We start from the raw sequence: 9,760 nt of genomic DNA, 5'->3' as shown, positions 1-9,760 counted from the left end.
AAAAAAAAAAAAAAAAAAGCAACTTCCCATGGATCTATTTCTTTAATTAGAATGTAAACTCCAGAGAAGGGTTGAGAGACTCCTGTTTAGGATTTGAACGGAAAGGGCATTCCCCAGCCATAACTATGACAATACATTTCTAAGACTAGGCCTACATAGTTGACCCTAGCCAGCTAAGTCTGGCCGTTTGAGAAGGGGACTGTACTTAATGTGTAGCTTAGGGAGTGATAGGCCAACCTTCTTTGGGCACGTGCATTATACTACCCTAGTTTTTTGGCTTGGGTCTTCTGATACCCAGGTAGCACGAGAAAGCCAGCTCCACATGAGGGTTAGTGTACTTCTATAATTTCTTCTTCTGTTACAGTAAGTTCTCCTAGGTTAAAACTATTCACCCTCAGCGCTCTCTGCTCATTCCTAGGCCAGCACCCAGTGTTAGGATGTGCTTCCCACCCCTCTCCTCCGCATCGGGCCTTTAGTGTTTCATGGGAGGACGTCAGGATGGCCTGAATTTTCTAAACCAGCCTAAAAGGAATCTGTTCACCTATTAAAATGGGAGAGGGCCTGGCGGCTGAGGCTACCCTCCTCCAATTCTCCAGGCTCGGGCGCAGGGTGGGATGAGGAATGACTGACTTTGACAGGACGGTGTGATCGAACGGGAGAGATCTGTGCTTGACTGTCGAGAGACCCCTGGCGTTTTCAGTTAAAAGGGAAGGAGAGCGCAGGGAGCCCACGGGAGGCGAGGGAATCGTCCGGAAGTCCGGGAAGGCTCCCGGAGCAAAGGGCCTGCTGACTTTTCGGCAGCGGACCCGCGTCCCGAGGACGGCCGGCAGATTCCTCCCCGGAGCACACAGCGGCGTGAGGGGCGGGCTCCTCCGGCGGAAGGTGAGGGGTGGGGTCCGCCGGGCGGCGGGGGCGGCGGGACGCGGCGGGTTCGGATCCCGGACTGACCTGCGGGGCCCGCGGGGCCCGGGGCGCCGCGGAGCCGGCCTGGCGGAGGCGGGCGCAGTATTGATCGGTGGCCTGCACGGCGTCCACCAGCCCCTCGGCGCAGCGGCGCATCTGGCCGATGGTGTCGGCCGCCTCGATCAGGTCGCGGTACCGCTCGCCCACCATCTGCCGCAGCTCCTCCTTCTTGTGCTCGATCTCGGCGCGGACCTGGCGCTCCAGCCCGCGGATCTCCTCCGCTCCATGAGTCTCGAAGAGCGCGTTGGCATCGCGCAGATCCAGCCGCTTCAGCGCGGAGGAGGCGGTCGCGGCCGCCATGGTGCTAAGCCCGGGATCCGCCGGCCGCTTCCGCCTGCGAGCCTCGCCCCGCCCTCCCGCCATCGTGGATGGGGGCGGAAGTGCTTCCGCCAGGTCGGGAGCCTCGGTGGTCCCAGGGACTGAGCCTCTGTGACAGTGCTGCTCTTGAGAGTTTATTTATTTATTTATTTATTTATTTATTTATTTATTTACTTATTTATTTATTTACTATTACAACCGCCTTTCCTCCCTTCTCTTCCCTTCTCTCTGTTCCCCCCTTCCCTCTTCTTTCCCATTCTCACCCTGTGTAGAGTGTGCGTGTGACTGAAGCAGATGCGCGTGGAGGTCGCAAGCTGCAGGAGGCTCACTCCTGCCATTGAGGGTCTCAGTGTAGAATTTTAGATGGAATTTTATCGGATTTGGGCGGCAATCTCCTCTGCCTGCTGTGCCATCTCGCCCACCCTGAGTGCTTGTTTCCTCAGAGAAGCGAAGTAGTTAAGGTTGTAGAGCTGAACCGGTACTTGCTTGGTCAAAGTCTTAGTGACCCGGACGGAGCCCCTTACGTTGGCACCCAAACCCTTTGCTGGGGAGAGAAGAGCGTCCCAGGGGGGTTCATTTTGGTAAAGATGCACCTCTGCTCGTGTTGCTATCGGTCTCACATGCATGCACGCTTCTGCCCTCTATAGACCATCACATCAACCAGGCCTGGGCCTTGGAACTCTTTCCTAATCATCTGGACGAGCCAGCTGGAGATCTGAGTGATGGCTTTGGTCCACCTTGTGAGCAGGCCCAAGGCATAGCTGCCTGGGTCTTCTATTTTACTTAAATGCTGTTTAGTAGTCACAAAATGGCTTTCCCTGTTACAGTCCTCCTGTGATGGAGAACGATGGGGAGTCCACGATGCCAGAGGATTGGCCATCCTAAGGGACCCAGTAAGAAAACCTGGATATTCTGGCTTGCTGTTCATAAGTCCGTTCAGGACCCTTCGTTTTTGAAAAGCCTGCTGTAGAAGAATTCATACCTATGTTGACACGGAGAAAACAGAATTATGTGTTCAGCAGCCCTCTACCACACACAGCCTCTGGGCTTCTCTCCCACTCACCACTGCTACTATTTTGGAGGCAAATGTCACAGCAGTCGATTGATATCTAAATAAGGGGTTTACTTACGACATTCTAGCAAGAAGAGTTCCTGCTCTGTGCACAACAGACGCCCAGGGAATTTTATTTACCTTGGGGAAAGGGGTTATCTCAGAACTCATGCGCTAAGCGACTTGGCTCTAGAGGCTGCCTACGTGTCAGAGTTCCCCCAGCACAGCGCGCCCCCTGGTGGCGCAGCTGGAACGTGCAGTCCTTTCTATAGTCTCCCTCTTGCAGGCTGCTTTGTTGCTGTTTTGCTTCTGAGCCTGCAGAGTCTGTCTTCCGTGTTTGGGAAGTGCTTCTCTGTCTGGCGAGAGCTTTCCGCAGAACTCCTTGCACTTCCTGTACCAGCCTGGGATCTGGGACTGGTCCACAAGACCTGCCTGGGCCTTTGGAGGCAGCGATGCCCTGGTGCAAGGATTTCACCCTCGTAGATGCTAGGCATCACCCACATCTACTGTGCAGAAGTGGCAGGGGTGGCGGCTGCAGCTGTAGTTTCAAGTGCCAGCGCTGGTGATAGGTAGTCTACAGGTTGGATCACCCTGTGCTATACTTCGGATTGGGAATGTTCTCCCTGCCTTTGCTCCTGTTTCCTCAGCTTAGTTGCGCATCCTGCCCAGCAGCTCCACAAAGCTGCTTAATGTCTTACTGATACATCCATTTTCTCTGAAAATCAGAACCATGGTCTATATAGCTTGCCCTGGGAACCTAACACTTGTTCCTCAATCTTCCAGCTCCACAGGAGTTAGCTAATGTCTTTTCTACACTGAGGGGAACACGAGAGGCTGCAGATCAGTTCCTGAGGGGCCCGGGGCTTCCTGTGTGATGGCTTTGGCAAAGACCCCACTGCCCACTGTGCTTTGAGACCGCCGCCGTTTGCTTTTTCTGTCGCTTTGAGACCGCCGCCGTTTACACCACCGCCGTTTGCTTTCCTGTCTTTTTGCTGTTTCCTTGGCTGAGTTCGTCAGACTTGCCTGAAGATGCCACTGTTGCCTCTCTTCCTGCTCAGGCCTGTTTCCAGATGGCTTCTCAGCCTGGGCACTGGGGAAGCTCCCCAGGCCTCTGGGAGATGTGCTCTGCTCTCTAAGCCTCCAGGCTTTACCCTGCATCCAGAGAGCACTCCCTCCTTTCCTGACGCTATCTGCCTATCAGCCAGAACTGTTGAAACCAGCAGCTGGGCCAAGAGCTCAGCCCAAGCAGCTAGAGCAGGCACTGTGCCGGGACGTTGGGGATGGAGATTGCGTGAGCTAATAGGAAGCTCAGGGGTTCTGCTGTAATTTAGTTTAGTTTATGACCAGATAGATGTAGGCATGTGTTGAGTGAGGCTTTGATTTTAATTTTATTATTATTATTTTTAAAAAATATTTATTTATTTATTTTATGCATATGAGTACACACTGTAGCTGTACAGATAGTTGTGAGCCTTCATCTGGTTATTGGGAATTGACTTGTAGGACCTCTGTTCACTCTGGTTGGCCTCGCTCGCTCAGTCCCTGCTTGCTCCGACCCAAAGATTTATTTATTATTATAAATAAGTACACTGTAGCTGTCTTCAGACTGCACCAGAAGAGGGCGCCAGATCTCATTACGGGTGGTTGTGAGGCACTATGTGGTTGCTGGGATTTGAACTCAGGACCTTAGGAAGAGCAGTCAGTGCTGTTACCCACCGAGCCACCTCACCAGCCATCATCATCATCATCATCATCATTTTACTTATGCGTGTGTGTTTGTGTGTCTGGGCATGTTTGTGCAGTGCCTACAGAGATCAGAAGAGGGTTGGGGTCCCCTGGAGCTGAAGTCACGGGAGACTGAGCAGGAAACCAAATTCCAGTATTCTGTAAGAGCAGCCAGCACTCTTAACTGCTGGTCCATCTCTCCAGCCCCTTCAGTCTGAGTTCTGGTATCAATCTTTCTTCCTTCTAGTTTAAACCTTGACGTCGTAGCCCTTGGAATCAAAGAGGCATTCCTCCACATCCCTAGCTGTCATGTAGAGCATCACTGGCCCTTTGAGTCTGTCCTCTCTGGTCCTCACAAGGATCCCATGCAGAGGTGGCGTCACAGGCAGCTAAGGTTCCGTCGGACTGACTCACCTAGCCGAGGTCACCAAGCCTCTCGACGGCCAAGCCTGTGTTCACAACTGTCACCTGAGAAGAGTGGAGCTGCCGATGGACTGCCTTGCTCAGACTGGCTTGTGGGTGTGTCTGTGAGGCATGCTGTAAGGTTGCTAGGTGACGTATGAGTGTCCAGCCTCCTGGGCAGGTGAGCTCAGGTGCTCTAAGAAAGGTAAGCAAGCCAGTAAGCAACATTCTTCAACAGTCTCTGCTCCCGGTTCCTGCCTTGCCTTGCTGAGCTGACTTCCCTCAGTGACGATTGTGATCCAGAAGTAGAAGATGGTGACCACGGGCTTTTCCACTCACGCCCCCATTCCCGAAATGATGACTCTGACACTTATTACTTATGAATAAATGCCTAGGCCACAAGCTTGGGCTTGTTCTTCGAATAGATTGTCACTAATTAACCCCTTTTCTATTCTATGAGTGCCACGGGGCTAGGTACTTCTCAGTTTCATGTGTTTGTCTCCTCAGAGTTTGGGACAAATCTCTTCCCAAACCTGACTCTCTCCCTACCAGAGCTCCCACCTCCTATTTCCTGCCTCTGCTAATAGGCCATGAACTTTTTACTGACTTCCCTACAGACAACAAGAGATTCTCTCTCTGTACGATGAAATAATTCCCCAAGTTGTTTGTGGCCAAAATGTTTGATCTGAGCAACAGAAAAGCAAACAGGGACGCTTGTCTTCAGAGACTTGTCGGTCAGCTCGACTCTAGAAGGCCTTATCTTTCTCTGAAGTCTACTGATTAGCTCTAAAGAAAGATTTAAGAACATCAAGATGATCCAGCTGACCAACGTTCACAGGGTCCCCACACGGTTCCCTTCACCCCACCTGAGCTGAGATCTCTGCAGTTGTATTGACAGATGGGGGCCTCCTGCAAGTATCGGGACATTGGAGGGCTGTCTCTCCAAGCTGGGGGCATAACCTGTTTTTCTCTAGGCTTGTCCATGTGTCCCCTCGTCTCACTGAGGACCCTGAAAGGAAAGACTTATCTTCAGCTTGGTTTGTTCCTCCCCTCAGGCTTGCTTGCAGCTCAGCTCGTAGCCGGAGCTGGTCTGAAATCCATCACAATAGTCCTGCTTCAGCCTCCCGAGTGCTAGGGTTGCAGGTGTGAGAGGTCACGCTTGTGTTTCTGTTTTTGTGGTTTGGGCGTGTGGAGGACAGGGACAGGGTTTCCTTGTATAGCTCTGGGTTGACCTTGAACATGAGATTCTTTTGCCTCAGCCTCTTGAATAGGCATGTGCCACTTTGCTGGGCTCTTCCCTACTTAAAAAAAAAAAAATCAACTTATTTTGATTTTATGCATGTGGGTGTTTCATTTGCATTTATGTCTGTGCACCAATGCATGCAGTGCCCATGGAGGCCAGAAGAGGGCACCAGGACCCCTGAGAGTTGCAAACAGAGTTGGGAGCCACCATGTGGATGCTGGGAACAGAATCCAGCTGTCCTGAGAGAGCAGCCAGTGCTTGTAATTGCTGAGCCAACTCTCCAGCTCCACATCCTTCTTACCTTTTAACACAAATATGGAAAACTAGCCAGAGTAATCCTTAAGAGAGAGGAATCTTGCTGTACTTTGGACATCGAGTGTCCCCATCAGATCCCCCAGGCAAGAGGTCTTGTTCCTAGGGTACTTCTGGGATGTAGGGTCTAATGGGAGCTCTTAGGTGGTTGAGAGCATGCCCTTGAAGAGGACTGGGAGATCTTTGCCTGCTCCTTGCTTGATCTTTGCTTTCTGGCCATGAGGTGCATGCCCTTTTCTGCTACGTGCTCCTGCTGTGACATGCTCCCACTGTGATGTGCTCCCGCTGTGATGTGCTCCCGCTGTGATGTGCTCCCACTGAAACATCCTCCCACTGTAATGGGCCCCCTCTGTGATATGCTGCCTCTCTTCAGGCCCAAAGCAATGGGTTCAACCAACCACTCAAATGGGATAAAAAGTGGCCTTTTTTTCTTTATAAGTTGTTTGCCTCAGGTATTTTGTTACAGTCACGGGAAGCAAATGAACACAGGTTTTTAACAGATAAACCATGTCTCCTCCTTGGGGCAGTCTGTGACCAGGTGCCTGGGAAAGAGTCTCACGAGCTTTGGCTCTCATTCAGAATGACCCAGCCGATGCTTTGGGTTCTGCATTTAGGTTATATAATGCCAAGGCGTCTACCTAAAGGATGCACAGGAAAAGGCATGCAGGCACGTCTGTGCTAGAGAGCAATCCCATCCAGCTCCAGCTCCAACCTGTCCCACACTCCTCTTAGATAGGAGCTGGCTGTTCTCCCACGTGTAGACCTAGACCTGAAAGGGCTCTCAGCTCCGTGTCTCCCATTCCTTCTGTGGAGGGAACGTTAGTCACAGCTTGTGCACGCTCAGACAGGAGATAGTCAGGGAGAGACTGACTCACTTGAAGTGGAAAGCAGAAATTTAGCTGCGGCTAAAGGAGGAGGCAAGAAAGAAGGAGGAAAAGGGGCGGAGGGGGAATGTGTTGAGGAAGCAGAGGATAGGTTGGGTTGCGCAGAGGGAGGGCTGGATTCTACACACGAGCCCGGTGGGATTCAGACGTTGGGTGTTGGCTCTTGGTCGGCGATGCCTGGAGACTAGTGCTTGCTGCCTTGACGTCTTATCTTGATGGCAGCATTTGTCAGCCTGCGTCTGCTGGAGGTGACATTTGTGGTAGAAGGGGCAGATACCTCAGAGATTACCTTCCACTAGGAGCCTGGCAAGCATCTCTCTGGTGAAGGAGCCCGCGCGTGTCTGGGCTCCCTGGGTCCCTGGTCCTGCATTTGCATTGGCTGTGCATGCCCCCTGTTGTGTGGGTTAGCGGTGTGCTGGATGCTGCAGGGAACACTGAGGTCTGTCTGACTCTGGCTTGTCCTCTTGCACCCTTCCACCCCAGCCTCACTTCCCAGCACAAAGAATAGAAGAGAACATTTGGGGATAGCCTCAGAGTCCTACCTTTAAGTCTATCAAGCTGTTGTTTTCTTTTTGGAGATGGGATCTCGTGGAGTCCAGGCTGGCCACAAACTTACTACATAGCCAAGGATGACCTTGAACTTCTGATCCTCTTGCCTCTACTTCTAGTGCAGTGGTATTATAGGCACACACAACCGACCCGTTTCACGTGGTGCTAGGGATCAAACTAAGGGCTTAGCAACTCCCGTGGTCTCTGTGGCATAGCCACAGTCAAAACCACAGCCAGGTGAAACTAGAAATAAGCAGTAGATGCTTGCCTGGGAGTGGCCACGTTCCAGCAGGTAGGGCCTATGGACCAAACCAAGCAGAGAGCCAGTGTTCACTCACCAGCCCTGGCTCTCGGACCCATTCTTTCTCATCCCTCCTTTGACCACAGTGAGTCAAATCACCAGCATCTCAGTGGAACGGAATCACCCCACAATTCCTCCAGTCTCCACTCTGCTCCCCATTTAGTTCCTGCCCCTTGCTATAAAGACCAGGCCACCCTTTCTTTATGGTCAGAGGCAATGGCGATGACTTTCAAAACCCATGTGCAGCCTTCTCCTTCCTCCTCCTCCTCCCTTCTCCTCCTTCCTCCCTCCATCAGCAGCCTCCCTGGTCTTTGGTTCTGTAAGCCGAGGCTTGGTCCCTCCTTCCTAGTCCTCCTCCTTCCTCCTTCCTCCTTCCTCCTTCCTCTTTCCTCCCTCCTCCCTCCATCAGTAGCCTCCCTAGCCTTTGGTTCTGTAAGCTTAGGAGGACTCTCCCTCCTAAGGCCTTCATTCTTGCCATTCCTTTTGCTAGATCACCCCAGGCTGGGAAGCCAGCCTGGACCATTGCAGGTGAAATAACGGAGGCTCACACTGACCAGGCTTCACTGTGTGAGCATCCTGACTCTGTGCTCCCCATTCACCAGTGCTCAGAGCTGGATCCTGCTTCTTATCTTTATGGAGCAGGAAATTGGGGCAGGGCACTTTTTAATTTGCTCCCAATCATGAGGAGATAGCAGAGCTGCTGTGTAAGTCAGCTGTCTATCTCTGGGGCTGGAGCCCTAGCCACTGCTCTTTACTGCCTGTGTGTTTTCATTGTAGCATTTGCCGCCGCATTCAGATTCCAAGGTCATTAAATTGTGTATTTAATATACACACACAGAAGCACATACATACATACACACATACACATGCACACACATATATAGACATATATACATACACACAAACATATCACACATACACATATATAGGCATACACATATACATACACACATATACACATATATAGACATATACACATATATACACACACATGTATATAGACACATACATGCATACACACATACATTCTCACACACATACATACACACACATACATTCTCACACACATACATTCTCAGACACACACACATTCTCTCACACATACATACACATACTCACACATATGTATATACACATATACATTCCCACACACACATGTGCGTGCGCGCGCACATACACACACACACAGGATATTTGTGTGCGCTAGTCTGCGCAACGGAAGTCAGAGGCCAGCTTTCAGGAGGTGCTTCTCCCCTTCCACCTGGTGGGATGCTGGGCCCAAACTCAGGTTGTCAGACTTGGCAAGAGCGCCCTCACCTGAACTACCTCACAGGTCAGTTTGCATACTTTGAATCCAATGTCTCCTACTACAAGGAACAGAGAGCTGCACTGTCTTTTGTCTTCCTGAATTCCCAGCTTCTAGAACAGCCTCTGGCACATAGTGCTAGGGTCTATGTCCTCCTAATATAATATCCAGTATTTGGGGAATACATGAGCAATTTAACTATGCAAGTAAGCGATTTTGGGCATGCTAAAAATGTACATATGAAAATAGTCATACTACCTTTCTAACTTCTAAAGGAGAGAGTGAAAAATGGATGTTGAGTTCATCTCTATTGTTTTTATAAGCCACACACACACACATAATTTATTTTGATTTTATGTTTGTTGCTGTTTTGCCTACATGGATCTCTGTGTGAGGGTGTCAAAAGTACTGGGACTGGAGTTGCCCATGGGGATGAGCTGCCATGTGGATGCTGGGAATTGAACCTGGATCCTCTGGAAAAACAGTCTGTGTTCTTAACCACTGAGCCATCTCTCTAACCCCAAACATGTTTTGTTATTGCTGCTTTTAGTTTTTCTCATCAGGGCACATGATGTATATGGGCAGGCTTTGTTATGCCTTTTTCCTACATGTAGATAATTCACCTTGTATTATATTCATTTTTTTTTTTTAACAGATCTTGCCTTGAGTTTATTTGTAAAAACAGCATAGGACACTGGTCATCTGC

At 50.6% G+C, this 9,760-nt stretch overlaps 2 protein-coding genes across 4 annotated transcripts in view; one reads left to right on the top strand and one right to left on the bottom strand.

Moving 5' to 3' along the window:
• The window catches only part of Cog1 (component of oligomeric golgi complex 1), a 12,848-nt gene extending 11,537 nt beyond the window's left edge, over positions 1-1,311 (bottom strand). For 2 of the 3 annotated variants that reach the window (XM_031351818.1, XM_031351817.1), the window contains exon 1: positions 949-1,311. In XM_031351818.1, coding sequence (XP_031207678.1) covers positions 949-1,263 — 315 coding nt within the window. In that variant the 5' untranslated portion in view covers positions 1,264-1,311. The remainder of the gene's footprint in view (positions 1-948) is intronic. The other variant, XM_031351816.1, reaches the window with a different exon arrangement.
• Positions 637-9,760, top strand: part of Slc39a11 (solute carrier family 39 member 11) — a 432,379-nt gene continuing 423,255 nt past the window's right edge. The window contains exon 1 of the mRNA XM_031351836.1: positions 637-882. The gene's annotated coding sequence lies outside the window, so the exon portion shown is untranslated. The remainder of the gene's footprint in view (positions 883-9,760) is intronic.

This window comes from Mastomys coucha, unplaced genomic scaffold (assembly GCF_008632895.1).
Source record: "Mastomys coucha isolate ucsf_1 unplaced genomic scaffold, UCSF_Mcou_1 pScaffold5, whole genome shotgun sequence".
NCBI lineage: Eukaryota > Metazoa > Chordata > Mammalia > Rodentia > Muridae > Mastomys > Mastomys coucha.
This window is presented reverse-complemented; position numbering and strand designations above follow the sequence as displayed.